Source organism: Panthera tigris, chromosome B1, assembly GCF_018350195.1.
Source record: "Panthera tigris isolate Pti1 chromosome B1, P.tigris_Pti1_mat1.1, whole genome shotgun sequence".
NCBI lineage: Eukaryota > Metazoa > Chordata > Mammalia > Carnivora > Felidae > Panthera > Panthera tigris.
The window spans coordinates 1,820,335-1,845,579 of NC_056663.1; the positions used below are offsets into that span (position 1 = coordinate 1,820,335).

General features: G+C 55.5%; 1 protein-coding gene across 11 annotated transcripts in view; it reads left to right on the forward strand.

Annotated features, from left to right (window-relative positions):
• Window positions 1-25,245, forward strand: part of ARHGEF10 (Rho guanine nucleotide exchange factor 10) — a 104,445-nt gene that overhangs the window by 66,049 nt on the left and 13,151 nt on the right. For all 11 annotated transcript variants that reach the window (XM_042982830.1, XM_042982831.1, XM_042982827.1 and 8 more), the window contains 9 exons: window positions 3,878-4,050; window positions 9,072-9,187; window positions 9,574-9,701; window positions 9,863-9,963; window positions 12,097-12,218; window positions 13,778-13,864; window positions 17,858-18,036; window positions 18,539-18,696; window positions 23,265-23,407. In XM_042982830.1, the coding sequence (XP_042838764.1) occupies window positions 3,878-4,050; window positions 9,072-9,187; window positions 9,574-9,701; window positions 9,863-9,963; window positions 12,097-12,218; window positions 13,778-13,864; window positions 17,858-18,036; window positions 18,539-18,696; window positions 23,265-23,407 (1,207 nt within the window). The remainder of the gene's footprint in view (window positions 1-3,877; window positions 4,051-9,071; window positions 9,188-9,573; window positions 9,702-9,862; window positions 9,964-12,096; window positions 12,219-13,777; window positions 13,865-17,857; window positions 18,037-18,538; window positions 18,697-23,264; window positions 23,408-25,245) is intronic.

Here is a 25,245-nt window from a genome sequence, read left to right on the forward strand (position 1 = left end):
CACTGCTGGAGGAGATTAGGGATGTTTGGCCTATTTCTCTTTAAACGTAAGGCCAGTGTTGGAACCAGAAGCTACATTGAGTTTCTTTTATTTGCCTCCTAAATCATTCTGCAGTCTTGTTGTGATCATTGCTCACTCAGATTTTTCTCCTTAGCTGCCTCTCTGTGAATACATTTTTGATGAGTGCGTCTTATATAATTATATTGGAGGCATTTATGTTCACTGTGAAACCGAAGAAACGAGGGTATAGTGCTTCAGCATTTCCTACACTTAAATTTGTTTATTGTTAGAACTGCTTCCCAGGGTGCCTGGGGGCTCAGTCGGTTAAGTATCCAACTTCGGCTCAGGTCATGATTTCACCGCTTGAGAGTTCGAGCCCTGTGTCGGGCTCTGCTGACAGGTCAGAGCCTGGAGCCTGCTTCAGATTCTGTGTGTGTGTCGCTCTCTCTCTGCCCCTCCCCTGCGCTCGCTCGCTCTCTCTTTCTCTCAAAAATAAATAAAGATTACAAAAAAACCTCCCAACACCTAGAATATTGTAGCTGGTTGAATCTGAGAAGTTACACGAAGAGGTGGATTGTAAGGGAACTGAGGTAAAATGGCATGTTTTTTTTTTTTTTTTTTTTTTTTTTAAACGTTTTTTATTTATTATTTTTGGGACAGAGAGAGACAGAGAATGAACGGGTGAGGGGCAGAGAGAGAGGGAGACACAGAATCAGAAACAGGCTCCAGGCTCCGAGCCATCAGCCCAGAGCCCGACGCGGGGCTCGAACTCACGGACCGCGAGATCGTGACCTGGCTGAAGTCGGACGCTTAACCGACCGCGCCACCCAGGCGCCCCTAAATGGCATGTTTTGAATTGAATGCTCTGGTTGCTTTATAAAGTCACACACGCTGACATCCTGAGCCAGCTCGTCATGGCTTGAGAAGGATTGCTGTTCACGCTCAGGAGCTTGGGAGACGGCTTCCAAACCACTGCCTGCTTGAAATCGCCCACCGTGTGTGTTTACAGCGTGGACACTGGCCAGGGAGACAGTGAGGCCTTCTCCTCCCAGCGGAAGCCAGGCATTAGGCCCTCCCCAGCACAGGCTGAGTGGGGCCCCAGCGGGCAGCCGGGTGGGAGAGTCTCTATGGGCTTACGCTACACAGCCTGGGTTCCAGCCCCGTCCCAGCCCGGCCTTCTCAGGACATTGGGAACCACCCCATCTCGCTGAGCCTCACACCCGTGCTCATATGGTGGGGAAGCCAGCCACCCCTGGGACCTCTGTGAGGGTCCAGCCCAGGACCATCGTCAGACTTCCAGCTCAGCGCCTGGCACGGTCCTGCCCAGTAACCATCACCTCTGTTAGGGCTCCTCCTTGGCCACACTTGATCTGAGGCAGCTACGAGATAAGGCTGGAAAATCTACCAATTTTATTTTATATTGATTATTATTTCTTTTAAAGTTTATTTATTTTGAGAGAGACAGAGACAGTATGAGTGGGGGAGGGGCAGAGAGAGAGAGAGAGAGAGAGAGAGAGAGAGAGAGAATCCCAAGCAGGCTCTGTGCTGCCAGCACAGAGCTGATGTGGGGCTTGAACTCACGAAACCGTGAGATCGTGACCTGAGCCGAAACCAAGAGTTGGGGGCTTAACTGACCGAGCCGCCCAGGCGCCCCTGGGAAATCTACCAATTTTAAACGACCACCCCCTTTGGCAAGAATCCTGTTTGTTTGGTCCCTGTCAGTGGCTCAGCCTTTATCGTTCGATTTGCCGTGGCCACACTTTGACCTCTGGAAGCAGCCACGTTTGGTGTGGTCTGGTCCCTGCCTTCGTCCACATGTAGAAAGGAGCAGCCAGTGGCGTCCGTGCGTTGTGAGGTGTGTCCCGAGTCTGGACGCCCGGGGAGGCTTGCGGGGTGTGTCTCCCCAGCAAGACCTTTCTGCTCTTGGCTTCCCAGCCCGTGTGCTGCTTCCTGCAACACGGAAGTTAATGGCACGTGGTTAGCAGCATGGCTCCCAGGCTTAACTGCCCAGGAAGCACCCCCACCCCCCATTCCCAGGTGAAGTCAGTGCCTTTTCCCCACACTGGCTCTGGGCGAGGCTGCCCCAGACGCCCCCTGCCTGCCCGGGAGGTGCCGCCGTGAAAGATGAGGTCACACAGTGAGATGACTTTGTAGACAGCTCAGCACAGAGCAGATGTGGGTGTTTCTTGCCCAACGTATTTGCTGTTCGTAAGCAACCTTTGTCTGAATGTAGTGGGAGGGCCACCCTCCCTGCATGTGGCATCATGCAGCATCTCGTGGGCAGCCCAGGTGCGTGATCCACCAAAGGAGCCGCGTCCATTTGGTTCTTTTGAAATTTGTATGTAATTTTAAAAATTTCAAGCCGAATAAGAAACGAATGAATCCTTAAAAATGGATGTAGCTGTGTTAGCTGCCAGGTCTATTTTTTAAAATAATGCCCGGGCTGTGGCATAGATCCCGAGTTTTGACACCTTTTTACAAAGTGAGTAAAGAGGAACAGTTCAGTTCCCCCTGATGTGTTATCAGCGACTCTCCTGGAAGGTGGTGAAGGGAGGACCCACTTTGCTCTGGCTGAGATGTTAAAATAGCCCCAGGAGACCCCCTGATAACCTCAGAACATCGAGATCCCAAACCTCTGCAGAAGCAAAGATTTTTGATTCAAATAGGATGGGTAGAAATTTGAGGTCAAGTTCACAAACCTCTTCATTTTTAAATATAAAGCACATCTAATTCATAGAACTCAGTCTTTCATTTCCTAGCAGCGTCTGAACTTTGCCTTCTCCCCCTTCCCATGTGGGCTACAAGCTGAAAAGCAAACCCTTTCATAGCAGAGAGAGGTCCAGGAGCTTTGGTCCCAGCTGACTCCTATCAGGTCAAGGATTTCAGTTTAAAGCATGCTGTCTGACATTTTGGTTATTCCCAAATACATTTTGATTGGAAAAAAAAATCTCAAAGAAAGCAAATTGATTATCAGTAGGAGTAAGAACATTGATTGCTTCAGAGGGGTGGGGTTTTCCTGGTCACCTGGAGGGCCTCAGGGTGCTGGCAGCCCTATAGCCTGGACTGGGGGGTGGTCACACAGGTGTCTGCTCTGGCATTTTCCACCTACCTGAACCAGTATGCTTGGTATGTTTCTCTGCGTGCTTCATTTTTTCATTAAAGAAGAAAATAGTCTATGTAGGTCATGGGATTTTTTTTGTGTAAATTCTACACAGCCAATAAGTAAAAAATATTTTTAATATTTGTTTACTTTTGAGAGAAAGAGACACACAGAGCACAAGCAGGGGAGGGGCAGAGAGAGGGGGAGACACAGAATCTGAAGACACAGAATCAGCTCCAGGCTGAACCACAAGATCATGACCTGGGCCAAAGTCGGATGCTCAACTAACTGAGCCACCCAGCTGCCCCCACAGTCCATAAGTATTTTAAACATGGAGTATGATGACATGATTCAATCTTATTAAAATGCTTATGCCACAACCAACAGTACGAGGAACTTTAAGGTTTATTCAAATGAAATGACCAGAGAATATCTCTGTCCACATAGGAGAGTTTCCCTGTTAACAGTATTTGCCAGAATCCACGAGCATCTTTGCTCAAAGAGTCATCGGGGGTCTTCCAGCTCTAAGCTCTTGTGGGAAACTGAGAGCTCTCTGGGAGATCAGCATTCGTGTTCTCCCGTTTTCCTGGATTAGACAGTGAAGAATTCCTACCCTCTCATCTAAGGGGAGGCCTCATTATGGAACCAAGTGGTAACTGTTGGTAAGAAGGTCATGAGCAGGATGTTTCAATAGGTGGATGTTACTCACCTGACTAAGGGATATAAAAAGTATCAAGACTTGCGCTCGTAATTAACCATGAAATAACGATGTTTCAGCACCTCGGACAGCAGCACGATGTCCACCAGCCAAAGATATTTGTTAAAGTGGAGTGTTCCTCTCGGACACGTAGAAGTAATAGAGTACGGCAATAATGAAGGTGCTGGAGAAAACAGGTGTCCCCCGGTGTACCCACCTGAGAGCCTGGCGGTCGTTGCCAACGCTAAGCCAAGTAAGTGACACTTTTACTAACGTGCTTGTGCGTCGTGGGGCTGGCATCTGCACTGACCTAATAGACCCTGTTTCCGTGGCCTCAACATGAATCCAAGGACCCAGGTAGATGGTCAAGCCGTTGGATGATGTCGTCTTTGGCGCCTGTGTTTTATGTTGGCTGACAAGTGTAGACTGAACCCTCATCTTTGAGCTTGTCTCCGCTGGTGTGCATCCTGTGGGTTTATGGGGAAGCCCCATCACATGGGTGCATTCAGTCTCCCCAGGTTTGATTTCTGTTCTGTTCTGCATTTCCCACATAAGCAGTTAGGGCTCTGGCTCCTGTCTCCTGAGTGTGCACTGAGTTGCCACACAGGACATCCTTGAGTGTGTGGATCTGGGTTGTAGGTTCAGCTCTGCGTGGACCAGCCCGGGAAGCCCTTTGTCTCTTCCCCAGGCTCCTCGTGGAGGGGGTGCTGGGCTGTGTGCCTGACGGGGTGAGATGAGCCAAGGGAGTCCTGATAACTTTGGCAATGCTTCAACAGTTGTGTAATATTTCTTACTAAATATTACTGTGGTCTTTGGACTGTGGATTTTGGAATAGCATAGTATTCATGACTTTCTCCTTCCCTCTCTCTTTTAATCCAAATAAAACCTGGCTGAGTTTCACTCACTTGCTGGCCTCTGCCCGAGTTATGAATGAGAACTTTCAGTAAGCCTTTTTATGCATGGAATGAGCCTTTATATTAAACATTAATGCTTTTGAAGTATGTATTTTGAAAGAGAGAACATGAGTGGGGGAGGGGCAGAGAGAGGGAGACACAGAATCTGAAGCCGTCTCCAGGCTCCTGGGTGTCAGCACAGAGCCCAACGTGGGGCTCGAACCCACGAACTGTGAGATCATGACCTGAGCTGAAGTCGGACGCTCAACCAACTGAGCCACCCAGGCAACCTAGGGATTGTTGCGTCTGAAAGGAAGGGCTTTAAGGTCAGTGTGGAGCTGCGTGGACTTGGGGACCTGAGACGCTGCTTTGGGGCCTAGCGGCCCTTGTCCCATGTTTCATCCTGTGTTCCTCTTGCTCTCGTGGCTTCTGTTACATGTGCGGTCAGACGCCGGGAGAACGAAGCATTGGGTCAGAGAAGGAAAACTGAATCACTGCTGGTTACTTGGTAAACTGTTTCTCAGAACAACAAAGAGCAGAATGAAGGTGGCTGGTGATGTTCAGGTGATACCAGCTTCTCCAGGAGAAAGAGTTAACGTGCTTGTCCGTCCATGGAGGAATCGCCCATCGTTAACAGACTGTGGCCATGGAAGGGTTTGATTGGGAATTTTCTGGACGCAGCTTTCCAGATGGAAAGGCCTCAAGGAAGCTCCAGGAAGCAGTGTTCGTGGCCCTGGAGTCCTGGGAAGGGCACTTTGCAGGGTCACTGCCCACCCTGATGTCCCGGTTTCCTGACACAGTCATTTAATGGTGTCAGTTCTGTGTTGGACGTGTTACTTGTTTCAGCATTAACGTTTTTATCATGGTGTTCCTACAGTACGGCTCACCCACCTTACGTGGACAGTGGGCGTTACCTTGGCGGTGACCGGTGGACAGACACTGCCCAGAGCTGGGGGTCCGGTGGGCACCGAGACTACAGTTCAGGAGGTCCCCACACACGGACGTCTGTGGGACGTCTGTTTGCTGGGTTCCAGGTTTAGGGGTGCAGCTTTGCTGTGTGGCCATCAGTCCCGTGGTTTCCCTGTCCACACGGTGGATTGCAATTTTAGCTCTGGGCTCCGAAAAGACCGGTGTGGAGTAAATGTGTTTGGTGGTTTAAATGCCTTCCAGGTTAAAGATATTTTTTTTTAAACAAATTAAAATGTGTAGATTCCGTGTGCGTTAGAAGACCGAACTCAAGTCGGGCTTCTCCGGGGCAATTTCAGGCCTCTGGGCAGGGGGTCTGGGCTCCTGTGCTCCAGAGGCGCCGGCTGGGAACGTGGTCACTGGCGAGTTCTGCAGCAGGGGTCATCCCACCTGGTCCAGACTCATCAGGAATGAGGGACAGTCTGCTGTTGGGGCCAGAAAGTGACCCACTCTGTGTAGCCGATCCATAGTATCAACCTCCTTCGCACCAGCCTGCGGCCAGCGAGCGGCTTAGTTTTCGTGCAGATAGAACCGTGCCCGTCCACGAGTCACGGTGCAGCAGGCCTGTGCCCAGCGGCTCAGGGTTTTTATGGAACGGCTTCAGATGCGCCCACACTGCTTGTGTTCCTTCGGATTCTCTTGATTTGTCATGCCTCGATTATTTCGAGCCGCGAAGTAGGAACGATTGTGCTCTGTGGATAGCCGCATGACTCTCCTGCTGTTGGGATGGCTGTGCTCTGAAAGCCAGCCCGGAAAATTCGGTGTGTTATTCGGTGCTGGAGATGGAGTGTGGGCGTCACTGCGTAGCAACCACTGTCAGGAGCTGCCGGCGTGGCCGCCGTGCGTGGGCCCCAGGAGCCGCACACACGCCTCGTCCCCAGAAGAGCTGCCGGGTCCGCCTCCCCGGCCCGTGACCTTTCATTGGCGCTAACGTCTGCGCTGCGGGCCAGTGCCCCCGGGTGCGTGCCGGGTCCTCTGCGGCCCCACCGCTTCGTTGCAGAAAACAGGCCTCTTGAAGTTATTTCGCAAAATTCCGTGCTTTGTTCCGGGGTGACTGAAAAGTTTTCACGGACACTGAGTCGGAGCTGGCGACCTCAGGGCCCCGTTGCCGCCTCCGCCCCCACGGCTGGGTTATGTGCACGGGGCCGCAGCCTGTCTGGGAGTGCATTCACGGGAGAATGAATTTACCTGTCGCCAGAGACAAGGTGTTTTCTTTCTTTCTTTCTTTTTTTTTTTTTTTTTTTTTTTTGTCTTTATTTTTTTTATTTTTTATTTTTTTTATATTTTTTATTTTTTTTTATTTTTTAATATATGAAATTTACTGTCAAATTGGTTTCCATACAACACCCAGTGCTCATCCCAAAAGGTGCCCTCCTCAATACCCATCACCCACCCTGCCCTCCCTCCCACCCTGCCCTCCCTCCCACCCCCCATCAACCCTCAGTTTGTTCTCAGTTTCTTTCTTTCTTTTTTAACGTTCATTTATTTATTTTGAGAGAGACAGAGAGAGCTCACGTGCGCAAGCAGGCGAGGGGCAGAGAGGGAGAGAGAGAATCCCGAGCAGGCTCCACGCTGTCAGCGCAGAGCCTGAGGCGGGGCTCGAACTCATGAACCGTGAGGTTGTGAGCTGAGCTGAGATCAGGAGTCAGAAGGTTACCCGACTCAGCCCCCAGGCACCCCAGGGTTTTCCTCATGCAGGGTCCTTACAGCCTCCGTCCGTTCACCGGCACGTCTGGGGCACCCCCAGTTTTCAGGGAACTGTGCTAAGGGGGGGCCGGGGAGGGGACGGGGTCTTCACTGGAGGAGACCCACCGTCGCCTCTTCAAACACGTCCCGAGGAGAAGGTCTTCAGACGTCTGGAGAAATGGGTGCAGGCTGAGCATGTTGTGGGGGAGCGCGTGCGACTGTGTAGGATTCCGTCCCGTCGCCGTCCCTGAAGATGAGTGTGAAAGTCACCGGCATGGCTGTACTTGTCCGTCCTCGGGGGCACACAGGGCGGGCGGGACCGGCACCTGCCCAGAGTGTTGCTGATTTTCGTGGGGCCCCATGGCAGGCTCTGCACGGACAGCTCGGAACCTGCCTCAGATCTCTGTCCCCCCCACCGCCCCATGTGCTGGGCCACGTGCACCGTGAAAACACAGGGCACCTTGTTCACAATTCTTAAGGATTCTGAGTCACGGTCAGTGGAGCCTGGAACCAACCAGGAGACCTGGTTTCTTCTGGGCCACGCCTGAAAAACCGTCCCGGTGGTCACATGGGTCAACTTTACATCCTGTTCTTCCCTAACAGTGCGTTTGTGATTTAAGATAATTTTGGCTAACAACATACGTACTCAATTTCATTTACTGAGTGTCGATGCCCAACCCGGCACAGCCTCGTGCTGAGCTCTGAGGGCAGCTCTGACCACTGGCTCCTGGGCTGACGCCGCGAAGCTGGTGCCGTGGAAACATGAGCCCCGAGAGACACCTCTTGCTCACTCAGTGGAGCCTCCCCTCGTCCCTGGGTCGGAGCTCCTGCTCCGCCTGTTGCCGGTTACCGTCGAGGGGACGCGAGGCGGTATATTTCCGTGGACGTGGGAGAGAAGTGTGGCTACCACTGCACGTCCTTCAAAGTGTGGGCTGTGAGTGTGGTTCTGTGTGCGAATCCTGCCTGTGTGACTGTGGGGGGAAGTGACAGAATACTTGGAACTGCGTCCTGTGACCTGCAGGCCGCCCTGAGTCCAGGGCAGCAGGGGGGGCGGGCCCTGGAGGGACGCTGTCCCCCTCCCCCCTCCCCCCAGACACGAGAGTCCTGTCTGTGTTCCTGTTGTTCACATTAGAGACAGCGCACTGGGAGCCCACTCTGGTGTCGGATGACCCTGGTTACGGGAAATTTGGTTTGGGTCCGGTGCCGTGTGTAGACACGGCTTACCGCAATGACATCAACAAGGCTTAGAGAACACCCAGAGTGGTAAACCGTCCGTCAGAGCCAGAGCGTGAGATGCTCCGTGAAACAGCTCACCGGCTCGGGTCACAAAGTTGAGGTCATGAAAGACAGACGCCCAAGGAACGGGCCTAGACTGGAGGAGAGTTAAGGAGACCACAGCAGCTAAGTGCGCGTGGGACCGCGTACCGAGATGACGTGAGTGGGGAGGCTGCAGGTTACTTAGCGGTGCTGTGTCCGTGTGGCTCCATGAGATCGCGGCGTCCCGGGACGCAGGGTGGAGGGCGTACGCGGGGGACCTCTGTGCGTCTTTCTTATGTCTGAAATCATTCCACAGTTAAAACTTAGAAAAGGAAAAACCACCAAGTGCTTGAAAGTACCCACTTTTTAAAAACATTCTAGGTCGACCGGAATCTTAATTTTAGTGCTTTCTCCCCCCGCCAGCGTAGGTGCAGATGGCGCTTCAGGTGCGTGCTGCTTGCTTGTTTTGCAGACCAGGTGTACGTGGGGCCGGGACAGCTGTACCAGGATCTGCAGAACCTCCTACATGACCTGAACGTCATCGGTCAGATTTCTCAGCTGATCGGTAACCTCAAGGGGAACTATCAGGTAACAGTCGAAGCCGCGTGACTCGGAATTCTTTTGTCACTTGTAAGTCCTTGTCAGAGCGTGGCCGTGCCTCCGGGTCCCACCAGACGTGACAATTACGGTGGTTTTAAGAACCAGTCCGACCGCGTGATTTCTCCCGTTTCGGGTGGAGCGGGACTATTTCAGGGTCGCTGTCCTCTGTCTGCGCGTGGCCTTGAGTAGCAGTTCCCTCTCAGACATGTCTGAGCCAGACCGGCACGCGGCCCGAGCCCCGGGGTTCGTGTTTGGAATCCAACAGAGCGTTACTGTCTCCTCTGAACTTTCCTGGTCCCGCCTTGCTGTCCTCCTTGCGCCGGCCCCACCTTGTTAACGCACGTAAAACGCGCACGTATGTGTTTCGTTGGCAGAACCTAAACCAGTCAGTAGCCCACGACTGGACGTCAGGTTTACAAAGGCTCATCTTGAAGAAAGAAGAGGAGATCAGGGCTGCGGACTGCTGCAGACTCCAGTTACAGCTTCCCGGGAAGCAGGACAAGTTAGTAGTGACCCTGCCAGGGGCCTCCTTGGCCGGCTGGGCAGCCCGCTCTGTCGTGACGCCAGCCTTCGTGGTCTGGTGATGGCGCCGGGCAGGCAGGGTGCAGTGTCCCGGATGGGGCACACTGTGGGACACGAATGCCTTTCCTCTGTCCCTGGCAGGTCCGGGCGGCCCACGTTCTTCACTGCTGTGTTCAATACGTTCACGCCTGCCATCAAAGAGTCCTGGACCAACAACTTGAAGATGGCCAAGCTCGCCCTGGGTAAGACTGGGCTCATGGGAGCTAAGTGAGGGATGGTCGCACGACCAGGCTGCGTCCGCTGGTCCCCTGGTTTTCTCCGTGATGGTGAAATATGTGCCTAAGAGGATAAAACCAGGTCGAGAATGACCTCGACGATAGATTCATCCATTCACCTGAAAGAATGTTTTTATTTTTTATTTTTTTAAATGTTTATCTACTTTTGAGAGAGAGAGAGAGAGGCAGAGCACGAGCGGCGGAGGGGCAGAGAGAGAGACACAGAATCTGAACTGGGTTCCAGGCTCTGAGCTGTCAGCACAGAGCCTGACATGGGGCTCGAACTCACGAACAGAACCGTGAGATCATGGCCTGAGTTGAAGTCAGGCGCTTAACCGACCGAGCCACACAGGTGTCCCTGAAAGAATGTTTTTAAACGGGAAAAATTGGCTCCAGGATGAGTGATTTTTTAAGACCTCTATGTTATAATTTAGGGATCCTAGAAAAAAGTAAGCCGTCCCTTTTATTGTAACAAAACATTGACATCAGCTGAGACTGCCAGCACTCTCAATAAAGGCCCATGAGTCTGTGGCCCGGGAGTCGGGAGTCGGGTCTGGGTCTAGCCGTGGTTCCCTCTCCCCAACCTGGGAGAAAGTATAGGGTGGCACCGAGTAGTCACTCAACGATCCTGCAGCAGGAAAAGGAAGTCCTGTAGTTTGATCCGAGACAAGTTGACCTCATGGTTACTTTCCTGCTCCTTTGTCCAAAGCCTTGCTGTCTTTCCATCCACGTATCGGGCAGACCTCTCTCTCTAGACCTGCGTAGGGAGATGTGTGTGACTCACACACACGGGTCTGTTGCTCAGCTCACACTGGATATTGCGTGCATGTACGCATGTGTGTGCAGTTCTCTTTGAGATGTGGTCGTTAAATGAAAATTAGACACAGAAGGGAACTGGGCCCTTGTGATGCTCTCGCCCCCGGAGCTGTGATGAGTGAAGCGCCCTTGTCCCACGTGAGCCCCCCCTCCTTCCTGAATAATCTAATGCTTCATCAGGCCAGGCTCCTCAGCAAGTCCACAACCCAGGAAATGGCCCGCTCCCTGAGGAGTGAGCTGAACCTGGAAACGAGCTCTCTGTGTCTTTAAGAGCTTTCATTAAGAGCCCAGAGCTGAGATGGGCAACTTGCTCTATAGCAAAATATGTCCTTGTTTCACTTTTTTTTTGTCCTATACCGTTGTCCCGTTGTCAAAAACCCTCTCACTGTATCTGTGGTATTTGAATCTGGACATTTCCGTTGCTTAAAAAAAAGGGGATCAAGAAAAACAGCCTTAGGTGCTTTACAAGTGACGTCTCTCAGCCCTTTGCGCCAGCGCAGTCACGGGGAGCACACCGGAACGCCGGACGGACGCGCTTTCTCAGATAAAGCAGCGAACATACTGCTTTTCCCTTGAGGAAAGATTGTGCTGTTTTCCAGAGATGAATGTTTAGTTCTGCTATCCCCTGTAGGGCAGGAGGCCCGAGTCTGGGGTCCATGCGCCCAGGGCAGGAGGCCCAAGCCTGGGGTCCACGCTCAAGAGAGGAGGCCCGAGTCTGGGGTCCACACGCCCAGGGCAAGAGCCCAAGGCTGGATCTGCGTGCTCAATGGGGGGGGGGGGGGGGGGGGGGGGGCTGAGCATGGGGTGCGTGTGCGCAGGGCAGGGGAGGGGAAGGCTGAGCATGGGGTGCGTGCGCGCTGGGTGGGGGGCCCCGAGCCTGGAGTCCGTGTGCAAGACAGGAGGCCCGAGCCTGGGGTCTGCACGCTCAGTGCGGGGGAGGGGGGCGCTGAGCATGCAGCGCGTGCGCACAGGGCAGGGGGGGCCCGAGCCTGGAGTCCGTGCTCAAGAGAGGAGGCCCGAGTCTGGGGTCCACGTGCACAGGGCAGGGGGCCCGAGTCTGGGGTCTGCACGCAGGATAGCAGGCCCGAGCCTGGGGTCTGCGCGCGCAGGGTGGGGTTGGGGGGCTGAGCCTGGGTTATGCACGCAGGGCAGGGGGGCGGCGAGCCTGGGGTCCACGCACACAGGTTGGGGGGGAAGGGTGGCCCGAGCCTGGGCTCCACAGGGCCCCCAGGAAGCTGCCGATGGCTCAGCTGTCCCTCCCCGTTCTCTCTGACCTGACCACAGAGGAGGAGAACCACATGGGCTGGTTCTGCGTGGAGGATGATGGGAATCAGATTAAGAAGGAGAGACACCCCCTCCTCGTGGGACACATGGCAGTGACGGTGGCCAAGCAGCAGGAGTTCAAGGTGACAGGAGGGTGGACCGGGAGACAGGGCCCACTGTCTATGTGCCCTCTTGGTCTGGGTGGGGACAGCGCCCCATGTTGTCGCCCCAAGTCAACTACGGTCTCCCCTTCTCCGTGGCTGTGTGGCGGGGAGCCAGTTAGGATCATTAGAGCACGAAGGCGAGGCCTGCCTTTCTGCTCAGCCGTCGGCCTGGCGCTGGGGCTTTGTCGCGCATCTGACGCCTGCAGGGCACCCTTAGTCCTCCCAGGGCACACGTCTCAGACCTGTGGGCTCAGCTGCCCTTGGCTTGGCGGCATCCAGGTCCCACTGTAGGTCACGGTCAGTGGGTCACAGTCAGAGGGCGGCCTCCAGTTCCCACAGTGGGTCACAGTCAGTGGGTCACAGAGAACGACATCCAGGTCCCAAAATGGGTCACAGTCAGAGGGCGGCACCCAGTTCCCACCATGGGTCACGGTCAGTGGGTCACAGTCAGAGGGCGGCCTCCAGTTCCCGCCGTGGGTCATGGTCAGTGGGTCACCATCAGAGGGCGGCATCCAGTTCCCAAAATGGGTCACAGTCAGAGGGCGGCACCCAGTTCCCACAGTGGGTCACGGTCAGTGGGTCACAGTGAGAGGGCGGCCTCCAGTTCCCACCATGGGTCACGGTCAGTGGGTCACAGTCAGAGGGTGGCACCCAGTTCCCACAGTGGGTCACGGTCAGTGGGTCACAGTCAGAGGGCGGCACCCAGTTCCCACCATGGGTCATGGTCAGTGGGTCACAATCAGAGGGCGGCATCCATTTCCCACAGTGGGTCACGGTCAGTGGGTCACAGTCAGAGGGCGGCACCCAGTTCCCACTGTGGGTCACAGTCAGAGGGCGGCATCCAGTTCCCACAATGGGTCACAGTCAGAGGGCGGCACCCAGTTCCCACTGTGGGTCACAGTCAGAGGGCGGCACCCAGTTCCCACTGTGGGTCACAGTCAGAGGGCGGCATCCACCTCCGACAGTGGGTCACAATCAGAGGCTTCGTGTTTGCCTGAAGGGTCGCACACTGTTTGCTGAAGCAACTCTGGGCCGAGGGGCTGTTTTGTTCGTGGTCCTGTGCTGCCTGTTGAGGCACCACAGCGGGTGTCTTCGGGGACATGTGGATGTGTCCTCCCGTGAGAAACAAGTAAAGACATTCCTGCTTCCTGGTCTCAGGCCAACACCTGGGCCTGGAGCCTGGGCCCCCTGCGGCTCCCCAGGGAGGCGGGCTGGCAGGCAGAGGTCAGGACCGCGCGTCCACGTGCCCAGGCCACCAGCATCCGGTACGCCGCAGCCGCCCGTGCGCCCCGAGACGTTTGCGGCGTGTCCTGGGGTCCGAAGATACTCAAGTGATGACCCATGTGGCTCCTTAGAGGGTTGCCTCCAAAAAGCCGATTTTAGTCTGTTTTTTTCCTCCCATTCTAATCTCTAATACGTAATCACCTGCGGTTTTTGTGTCTCAGTGTCAGAAGTCTGTCATCCGCTCAAGGCACCGTGGCGTCTGGACACCTCCTGGTCCTGTGTTAAATGTGGGCGTTTGATTTTATTCCCGCTAGATCGAATGTGCCGCCTACAATCCTGAGCCCTGCGTGAATAATGAGGTTCAGCCGGATTCGTCGTCCACGGCGCATGGTTTCCTGTGGGTAAGACGCGCTGCGTGTCTTTAATGCGGGTCCCTGAAGAATCAGGGTCCGTGGGCCGCGTGACGAGAAGCCGTAGGTTTGAAAGGTTCAGACTTGGAACGCGTGCTCGCTGCCCGCGTGTCCTGGGCTGTGTTTATAAACACGGAAGTCACGGACCAGGAGAGGGGACTGAACACTTTCGGGAAAGATGTGCGAGTCTCCCTGCCTTTTCTTTCCCATCTAAAACTTTACCAGGTTAGATTCAACCAATTTAACGAATATAGGAATTTAAATGTTTCTTTAATTTGGGTGGTTAAATCTCACGAGATTTCTTTTTTCCCTGTCCAAGCCGTTGCTGGCTTTTTTACACTGGAAACTTAGTAGTTAATTTCTTCCAAATGAAGTGTTGCATTTGGACTACGCTGCAGTTGAAGCGGGGTTTCTGGTTCCTGCACCCGAAGTGCGTCGCCATGCACTGTGTTTTGAGGTCTCCTGTGCCCCGCTCCCTGCGCTCCCCCGGCCTCCTCCCCGACGGGCGCCCTGCTGTCTTACAGCTCCGAGGTGCCCAGTGCTCAGGCGACCTCTCCTGCCCCCAGCCAGCGCCTCTGTGTGGTCAGTGGCCTCCCTGAGTGCGCAGAAGGGGCCGCCTCATTACCGGGCTGTTCTGTGCACCCAGGACCGAGGGTGGGACGGGCTTATCTCCCTAAGGTTTTTGAACGTGAAGAGAGTTTTCCCACCAGTCCGACGTGGAATGGGTACCTCACTCCCTCTCCTGGTCGCGCCCCGCCCCTGCCGGTCAGAGCAGGGCCGGCTGGTGGCACCGTTCGCCTGGAAGGCTGTCCGAGCAGGACGCTTATGTGAGCGTGGAGACACCGCAGGAAGGGTCAGGGGAGTGTGGCAACATTTGCAAAGCCGGCACGAAGGACAGAGGGTCTGTGAAGCCTAAACACCACCTACTCGGCCAACTTTCCCCTCCAGGACCTCGCGAGCTCTGTGGGGTCAGTTCTTCCGAGAGCAAGATCCCACTCTTTCCCACTTAAACAACAATTTAAGTTGGGGGCGTCCGGGTGGCTCAGTCGGTTCAGCGTCCGACTGGCTCGGGTCATGATCTCGTGCTTCACGAGTTCGAGCCCCGCATCGGGAGCCTGGAATCTGTGTCAGATTCTGTGTCTCCCTCTCTCTCTGCCTCTCCCCCACCCACACTCTGTGCGTGTGTGTCTCTCTCAAAAATAAAAATAATAAGTAAACCAACAGTTTAACTTCAAATTGGAAACGAAGTTTGCCGAGTGTGTTCAGTGACCCGGCAGATGGGTTCGCGGGCCTCCCCGCGGTGACACAGGTGTCACAGGCGCCCGCACACGGCCTCGCACGCGAACGCTGGTGACCACGTGGGGAGGCGTTCTGACGCTGCCTCGTCTCAAGAGCTCGTTTTCCTAGGTGAGCGTTAGTGTTAAAGTGCTGAGACTCGGTATTCGGGTACTTAGGACTCAAGTGGTGCCTGAGCTGGCCGTCACCTGTGTGGTGCTGGGGACGCAGGTTTTCAGGGATGGAAACACGAATTGTAAAAAGCCGAAACCCCCCTCCTGTTAGGAGAATTAACGGGAAGAGCAGCCTCGTGAGTTGAAGAGAAATGTGCTCTGACGGCAGATCGTTTAGGCGCCCCCGACCCTCTTAATCGCGCCGGCCCTTGTGGGCATGTCGGCCATGGAGTGTCAGGCCTCCGCGTGCTGTGGAAGCTCCCGGTGCACCTTCCCCCCCACCCCTGCCTCACATCCAAAGCTGCTGTGCTCCTCCCCCCGCCCCCTCAGATCCGAAGCTGCTGTGGAAGCTCCCAGCTGCTCCTCTCTCCCCCACCCCTGCCTCAGATCCGAAGCTGCTGTGGAAGCTCCCAGTGCTCCCCCCCCCCCCACACCCCTGCCTCAGATCCGAAGCTGCTGTGGAAGCTCCCAGCTGCTCCTCTCTCCCCCACCCCTGCCTCAGATCCGAAGCTGCTGTGGAAGCGCCCAGTGCTCCCCCCCCCCACCCCTGCCTCAGATATGAAGCTGCTGTGGAAGCGCCCAGTGCTCCTCCCCCCGCCCCCTCAGATCCGAAGCTGCTGTGGAAGCTCCCAGCTGCTCCTCTCTCCCCCACCCCTGCCTCAGATCCGAAGCTGCTGTGGAAGCTCCCAGTGCTCCCCCCCCCCACCCCTGCCTCAGATATGAAGCTGCTGTGGAAGCGCCCAGTGCTCCTCCCCCCGCCCCCTCAGATCCGAAGCTGCTGTGGAAGCTCCCAGTGCTCCCCCCCCCCACCCCTGCCTCAGATCCGAAGCTGCTGTGGAAGCTCCCAGTGCTCCCCCCCCCACACCCCTGCCTCAGATATGAAGCTGCTGTGGAAGCGCCCAGTGCTCCTCCCCCCGCCCCCTCAGATCCGAAGCTGCTGTGGAAGCTCCCAGCTGCTCCTCTCTCCCCCACCCCTGCCTCAGATCCGAAGCTGCTGTGGAAGCTCCCAGTGCTCCTCCCTCCCCCACCCCTGCCTCAGATATGAAGCTGCTGTGGAAGCTCCCAGTGCTCCCCCCTCCCACCCCTGCCTCAGATCCGAAGCTGCTGTGGAAGCTCCCAGTGCTCCTCCCTCCCCACCCCTGCCTCAGATCCAAAGCTGCTGTGCTCCTCCCCCCGCCCCCTCAGATCCGAAGCTGCTGTGGAAGCTCCCAGCTGCTCCTCTCTCCCCCACCCCTGCCTCAGATCCGAAGCTGCTGTGGAAGCTCCCAGTGCTCCCCCCCCCCCACACCCCTGCCTCAGATATGAAGCTGCTGTGGAAGCGCCCAGTGCTCCTCCCCCCCCCCCCCCAGATCCGAAGCTGCTGTGGAAGCTCCCAGTGCTCCCCCCCCCCCACACCCCTGCCTCAGATCCGAAGCTGCTGTGGAAGCGCCCAGTGCTCCCCCCCCCCACCCCTGCCTCAGATATGAAGCTGCTGTGGAAGCGCCCAGTGCTCCTCCCCCCGCCCCCTCAGATCCGAAGCTGCTGTGGAAGCTCCCAGCTGCTCCTCTCTCCCCCACCCCTGCCTCAGATCCGAAGCTGCTGTGGAAGCTCCCAGTGCTCCCCCCCCCCACCCCTGCCTCAGATATGAAGCTGCTGTGGAAGCGCCCAGTGCTCCTCCCCCCGCCCCCTCAGATCCGAAGCTGCTGTGGAAGCTCCCAGTGCTCCCCCCCCCCACCCCTGCCTCAGATCCGAAGCTGCTGTGGAAGCTCCCAGTGCTCCCCCCCCCACACCCCTGCCTCAGATATGAAGCTGCTGTGGAAGCGCCCAGTGCTCCTCCCCCCGCCCCCTCAGATCCGAAGCTGCTGTGGAAGCTCCCAGCTGCTCCTCTCTCCCCCACCCCTGCCTCAGATCCGAAGCTGCTGTGGAAGCTCCCAGTGCTCCTCCCTCCCCCACCCCTGCCTCAGATATGAAGCTGCTGTGGAAGCTCCCAGTGCTCCCCCCTCCCACCCCTGCCTCAGATCCGAAGCTGCTGTGGAAGCTCCCAGTGCTCCTCCCTCCCCACCCCTGCCTCAGATCCAAAGCTGCTGTGCTCCTCCCCCCGCCCCCTCAGATCCGAAGCTGCTGTGGAAGCTCCCAGCTGCTCCTCTCTCCCCCACCCCTGCCTCAGATCCGAAGCTGCTGTGGAAGCTCCCAGTGCTCCCCCCCCCCCACACCCCTGCCTCAGATATGAAGCTGCTGTGGAAGCGCCCAGTGCTCCTCCCCCCCCCCCCCAGATCCGAAGCTGCTGTGGAAGCTCCCAGTGCTCCTCCCCCCCACCCCTGCCTCAGATCCGAAGCTGCTGTGGAAGCGCCTAGTGCTCCTCCCCCCCCCCACCTCAGATCCAAAGCTGCTGTGGAAGCTCCCAGTGCTCCTCCCCCCCACCCCTGCCTCAGATCCGAAGCTGCTGTGGAAGCTCCCAGTGCTCCTCCCTCCCCACCCCTGCCTCAGATCCAAAGCTGCTGTGGAAGCTCTTAGCCGCTCCTCTCTCCCCCCCACCCCCACCCCACCCCTGCCTCAGATCGGAAGCTGCACCAGTCAGATGGGCCAGATCGCCATCGTCTCCTTTCAAAGCTCCAGCCCCAAAGTCATCGAGTGCTTCAACGTGGAGTCTCGGACGCTGTGCATGGTGTTCATCCCTGCGGAGCCCGGGGCCGCGCCGGGCGTGCCCACCATCTGCCTGGGCACTGAGGAGGGGAGGTGAGCCCCGCGTGCCGCTCCGTGACGAGGAGCCGGACGGTCACCTGCTCCATCTGTTGGGTGACGCTGCGTGGCGAGAGTGGCTGGGGTCGCTGACCTTTGACACGACCAGCAAGTGCGCCCGTGCTGCCTGGCGCTTCCCCTGACGTGTTTCTTCTCATCCCTGATTTCAAAAGTACCTTTCTCTTCGTGTTTTGGAAAAAACACGGCCAGAGTCTGTGCTGTAAACATATTGAACACAGACACCTTTTAAAGGAAAGTTAACATGGTTTTCCTGATATGAAGTTTTAAGACAGATTGAAAGAAGTAATTTTTTAAAATCTGTGTAACCCAAACTTTCTCCTTTAAAATGAAGCGAAGGGGGCTGAGAGGCAGCAGCGTTTCTGCCCAGGGCGGGAGGAGGCGGGAAGGGCTGGGGCATCACGAGCACTCTGTGATGAGATGAGGCTGCCCTTCCTTCCCGAGCAAATGCGCTGACAAGGTTTGCGTTCTTCTCTCGAAGCATCTCCATTTACAAGAGCAGCCAAGGCTCCAAGAAGGTGCGTCTGCAGCACTTCTTTACCCCGGACAAGTCCACGGTCATGAGCCTTGCCTGCGCGGCCCAGAGCCTGTATGCCGGCCTGGTCAACGGGGCCGTGGCCGTCTACCAGAAGGCGGAAGGTAATTGCGTCTGCGCTGTGCGTGCGTCTGCGCGGCCGGTCTCGTGGCCGTGTCCGGGGGTTTGCTGTGGACTGAGCTGTGTGCTTCTGGGTCACATCCCCACCAGCGCTTACCCCCACCTGTCCCGGGCACGGGACTTCCCAGCCCCGAAAGGAGCATCCCAGCTGCACAGGAGGGAAGCTGTTTCAGAGGACGGTCTCCTGGTGACCCCTTAGCAGGCCGCCAAGTACCTTCCTCTGTGTGCGTCTGTCTCCCCGCAGCCACGATTCTGTCCCCCGGCCCTGCAAGGCTCTCTTACCCGGTGGAGGGGGGGCACTGCAGGCCACCCGGGTGAGCGGCTACGCGAGGTTGTCACCAGCCCACCAGCCCGGCCATCGTCCCTCCTCCTCAGGCTCCTTCTCTTGTCACAGGCTTGGCTGAGCATTCCAGTGGCTTCCGGTGACAGCAGAGGGGCCGGTGGGCATCTCTTCCCCGGGGCCTCCGGGGCCCCCCGGGCTGCAGCTCTCAGAGGCAGAGGCAGGGGCCCTTGTGTCCACACCTGCTCCTGCCAATTCTGATCTGACGGATTGTCGCCCCTTTGCGGAAGCTCTTGTTCTCAGGGGCTCCTTCTCACCTCACCCCTGGCTGGCAGGCCTCCCTGCACCTCTCGTCCGGGGGTTACACGGACATGTGGGATTGCCGCCCCGGGGCCTCAGCGCTAAGACGTCGTGTCTTGGCTGGCTCTGGCGCCATAGCAGATGCCACAGAGCGGGGCCTGAGCAGGGTGTGGCAGCGGGAGAGTCGCTTTCTGCTGTGGAGGGCGCCTCCCTACTGAGGGACAGGGTCCTCACGCGGCGGACGGAGCACGCGCTCTGGGGCGTCCCCTTCTTGCAAGGGCGCTGATCCTGTCACGGGGCCCCACCTGACACGGTACGTGTGAGCGCTCAGCGCCCTACCTACCCTTCCTCTGCCCAGTCCGGGCGGTTTGCACATCCTGGCTGGTTTCCACGGCAACTGGGCAGCCCCGTGTCCATTTGGGTCCCCAACAAGGAAAAGTAAAATGGCAAATTTATCAGAAGGGTTGAGTGAGGGAAGCCAAGGGCTGAGGCCCCATAAGGAATGGGGTTGCCTGGCCCCCCTGGGGCCTTTCTGTTCCTGATACCTGCCTGTCTGCCTGTGGTCCACCCCAGGAACCCCCACCCTGGCTCCTGCCCTCCTATGGTCCTCCCCAGCACCTGCCCACCTGTGGTCTACCCCAGGAACCCCACCCCTGCCCAGCTCCTGTCTACCTGTGGTCCACCCCGGGAACCCCCCCTGCCCTGACTCCTGCCCACTATTGTCCACCCCGGGAACCCACCCCCACCCCCACCCTGGCTCCTGCCCACTTGTGGTCCACCCTGGGAACCCACCCCCACCCCCGGCTCGTGCCCACCTGTGGTCTACCCCAGGAACCCCACCCCCACCCAGCTCCTACCCACCTGTGGTCCACCCCAGGAACCCCCACCGGCTCCTGCCCACCTGTGGTCCACCTCGGGAACTCACCCCCACCCCCACCCTGGTTCCTGCCCGCCTGTGGTCCACCTCGGGTACCCCCCTCCCCCCAGCTCTGTACTGGGGTCAGTCACCATCTCAGGGACAGTCTGAGTGTTGGCTGGTTCAGGGGACCCTGAGCTGGTCACCAGCGGCTGCAGATGGGCACAGGTCCTACTCCTCACGTCCGGGGGGCGAACAGAACAGTACCCAGAGGTGAACATAGCTCTCAGGGCACCCAAAGAGCGCTGGGGGGTGCTGGGGTCAGAGTCGTGTGCGGGAAGGCCGTGGAGCCAGCCTGGAGGTGCCCATCCTATGGAGCTTGGCCAGGGGGCCGGGCCGCTGCGGGACCCCGGGAAGGGCGCAGGCTAGAAAGGGTGGGGAGCAGGGGTCTGTGCCCTTCCTGAGGGCGGCCAAGAGCCATTAGCGGGTTTGTCTGTCTTTGTCTGACCTGTCTCCTACGTTACAAGCAGTAGGATTTGCTCATTTTCTATGGCCAAATGATATTCCGTTGTATGCATAGCACATCTCTGTCCATTCACACGTTGGGGGGCACTTGGATCTTCTCCGTGTCTTGGCGATTGTAAATAATGCCTTGTGAACACGGGGCGGACAGGCCTTTTCAAATTACTGTTCGCGTGTCCTTCGGGTAAGAGCCCAGAAGTGGGACAGCTGGGTCGTAGAGTAGTTCTGTTTCTAATCTCCTGAGGAGCCTCCACACTGTCATCCAGAGCGGCTGCACCAGTTTGCACTCCCCCCAGCTGTGCACGAGGGTCCCCCTTTTGCCGCATCCTCGCCGACACCTGTTGTTTCTTGTGTCTTTGATGATGTCACTCTCACAAGTGTGGAGCGATGGCCCATTGTGCTTTCACTCCATTTCTCTGGTGATGCTGGTGCTGACCGCAAGTTCACGTACCTGTCCGCCGTCTGAATGTCTTCTTTGGAGAGGTGTCTCTTCCCCACTGTCGTGTTCTCTGAGGGGTGACGATGTGCCTAGCCGGAGGGGGAAAGGCTGCTTCTCAGCCAGGCACTGCTGCAAGCATCTGACTTTTCAGGGCGTTCGAAATCTGGAATGTTCTGTAGGAAATTTCCAGATTTTTAAGTGTGGGCTCAAAATGTCATTGGCATGGGTTTGCACCCAGCTGTGGTCGGACAGCCTGGTTGAGGACTCAGGTCTGGAGGGAAGACTGCAGAAAGAGGCTGTCCCCAGACAGGTGGCGTGTCAGCTGGAGCTGAGGCCCGCATCCCAGGGACCGACGTTGTGCCCTCCCCGTGGCCCCCAGAGGATTTTGTGCACGGGATCTGTAGAAGGAGTGACTCAGGTGGTCGGAAAACAAAGTTCAGTTGTTAGAAGTTAGTCCCAAACCAAAATAACTTGACAGCAGCAAGCGTCTTGATTCGGAAGACGTGGCCACATCGGGGGGGCAGGCCCCGTGGGGCAGGGGCAGGGGCAGGGGCAGCAGGGATCCACAGCCCTGCTCTCTCAGTCCCGTGCGAGTGTTGGGGAGAATCGCGTCTCAGCTCGGAGCCTCTGTGATCCCATCGAAAGTGGAGACTGCGGGGTCTCAAAGGGCTCTGAGTCCCAGATGAGAAGGCCTGTGTGCTTCTGTGTGTGTGTATGTGCACGTGTGACTGCTAGTGAGCGTGTGCTTGTGTGTGCACGCATGTGTAACCACGCGATGATACTCCGGGTCCAGTGCGGATTTTACAAATGATTTTACAGGTCATTGTCCACTGGAACCAGTAATTGTCCTGCAACATCTTTTGGCTTAATTGTAGCATAAAAGCATCTCCATTTAAGTTGAATTATAACTTGAAAGTGTGCCATGGAATTCAGAACCTGCCTGGTTGCCTCCTGGTGGTTGCACAACCTCAGCTAAAGTTATTCATAAAGAGGGATTGGATTAAAAGGTTCAGTGCTTCAGATCTAGAACACAGAAGCCAGAACTTGGTTCGGAACCAAGACTGTGCCCTCGTCCCTGAGCAAAGCTCTGGTTTGATTAGGAAGTCAGAGGCACTGGTGGATGAACCATTAAATGCTTTCAGGCATAGGGGCGCCTGGGTGGCTCAGTCAGTTAAGCATCTGACGACTTCAGCTCAGGTCACGATCTCACGGTTCGTGGGTTCGAGCCCCGCGTTGGGCTCTGTGCTGACAGCTCGGAGCCTGGAGCTGCTTGGGATTCTGTGTCTCCCTCTCTCTCTGCCCTTCCCCCACTTGTGCTCTGTTTCTCTCTGTCTCTCAAAAATAAATAAATGTAAAAAACAATTTTTTAAAGATGTTTTTAGGCATGATGGCTTAATTTGTGGTTGCTTTGAAAATTGAAAAATTTATTTTAAATTTTCACAGGACAATTATGTAGTCACGTTGAAAACGTGTGTCTAGTCTTGCTTTACATATTTTTTACCACTCTCCAAGTTGTTTGTTGACTCTACTTCATGTGAAGTATGACAGACCTCATCCTTAGATCCTTGAAAGTATTTGCAAAGCGACATATTTCATCAGGGCTTGTGCTTCAGGACCAGAGCGAGCGAAAGCCTCTCCTCCCAGTTCTGACTTACTGTTCTAATGCAGGGAAGATACAGTCCATCCTGATGATACAGGATGCGTATCAAGGGAAAGCTCAAAAGAGCGAGAAGGCAGCGGGAGGTGCGGACGTTGGCCCGCACCGTGTGGGTGTGGACCCCTCCTCCTGACGACGGGGTCATTTTGTGTATTGGTGTTGTAGATGACAGGGCGTATGAGACACCTGGGCGCCGGGCACCTTGCTGAGCTGATCAATCACCTCGTCATGCCTCACACTGTCACGGCCACCTCGCGGGCCGTTTGTGCGGGACATGCGCCAGATGGCCGGGCTGGGGTCGTGTGCGCTCCGGGCTCTGCCACTGTGCTGAGTTGCCTCGTGGAAATGGTGCTCGTGGAACTCTGGACGCCCAGCACCACGTGTGAATGTCACGGTTACTGATGATATTTTGCCTGTTACTTAAAATGAGCTGGGATCCTGTCCCTACTCCCTGTGTACAGATAACTGAATTTGAAAGTAAAATTTTTGTTTTTCAAGATGGATCCTGGAGTCCCGAACCTCAGACAGTGATAAAACTAGGCGTGCTACCAGTTAGAAGTCTCGTAATGACGGAGGACACGTTATGGGCAGCTTCGGGAGGTCAAGTTTTTACGATCAGCGCCGAGACCCACACAATAGAGGTAAGCCCCTTGAGTGCGTGGCACAGAAGAGACGCATCTTAGAGCTGGCCCCAGTTAGCCTCCGATGCTGGCAGTCAGAGGGCCTCTGGCCAGCTGATGCTGGCAGCCTCTTGCATGTGGCCCTTCACGGAGAGAAAATTCCTCCTAGATTTGGGAGGGAAACCTGGGGAAGACCATATTAAGTAGATAACTCAGCTAACGCCCATGAAAGAACTGTTGCTTGTTTATCTGCTAACGACCCCAAACACGTTACTTTAAAAAACGTGCTCAGTACGAACATAATAGAGAGTCTTCAAGGACATGGACAAACTTGACATTTGATCGAAGTGGCCTTTTCCAATCAGTGCAATCCGTGGATTATTCAACAAAGGATCAGGAGACAACGGGCCATGTGGAAATGTGGAGCCGTGCCTCTGGCCCTGAGCCTTTTCCCTTGTAAACATTACAGATGGAGGTAATTTTAAAAACATAAACAAAATCATAAACTTAGATAGAAAGCAGTACAATGTTCTCATTACTTTGTAGCGGGAGAGATTTTCCAAGCATGACACATGCCTAGAAGTTGCCATAATAAAGAAAATAAATTTGGTGTGGTTTTAGAACATTTTCTGTGCACATTTAATAAGTGTGTGTATAGAAACTTTTGTAAATGAAAATGAAGAAAATATATGCCACATCTGTGGCTGAGAGGTAATGTTCTTATTAAAGAGAATTCTTATTAACTTTAAGAGAAAGAAGCCAAGCTAGCAAAAAATGTTCAGAGGACATAAGGCAGCTCAGAGAAAAATACGAATAGGGCACTAAACTAAGAATCGTGCAGCGCGCAGGTATGTGTTCATACACCCGGCCAGTGTACTCACACACGTGTTTACCCGTACGTACGGGCATACGTGTGTTAGCCTCATCTCTAGAAAGCGCTTATTGTAACAAGGAGCCATTTTTCAAATGGGCGAAAGGTGAAACGTTCTCACTTTCCAGCGTTGGCGAGCTGTGGGCGCGTCGTGGCTGGTCCTGGGCAAGTCCAGGGCTCCGGGACTCAGCCAGTGGAGGGAGGCCACTGTGCGGCGTCTCCGGAAGGCAATCCCGCGTTGGCGTCTGGCATTCAAAGGGCTCAATCCTTTTCCTGGCAATGCCACCGCTAGACGTTTGCTCCTTAGATAAGCTCACGCGTGTGTGGGTGAGGTTACGTATTGCCACGTTGTATGATATCACGAATGGTTGAAAATACCCAACGAGCACCAGTGGGAGAACTAGGTAAATAACGTCATACCTGGCAGTGGCAGGAGAGAATGAGCGGGCAGCGCTGGCAGGTGTTCAGTTAAGCGGAGGAGGGGCAGGTTGCAGAGTGTTGTTGTGTGAACGTACAGGTACAGAGAGTGCCCGCAGAGCGCTTTACGTATTACCTGTTGTTAGCAGTTGCTTAACACGTGCACGTGTGTGTACTTTCAGAGACACACAAAAAGCCGTCCTAAGCAGGGTAGCAGGGATGAGAGAGAAAGAATTTTACTTATTATACCTTTGAATTTTTTGCCCATTTTATATATTTCTTTTTTTATTAAAAGTTGCACGTACCTAATTATTTTCTGTCTACACATGACCATTTCTCACCTCTACTCTAAATGAACTCAGATAGCAAAGGTTTTGTTTTTTTTTTCCGCCAATGAAACAAATCCTGTCACAGATAAAAATTCCTCTGAGCATCACACCAAAGGTGGTAGAGAAAGGAATCTGTTCAGGGGAGGGTCCCCGTCATCCCCGTGAGGGCCCTGAGGGCATTTTGGAATGACTGTTGCCAATCTCCACAAACTCGTGATCAACTTTAGTCATCGTGGACTTCC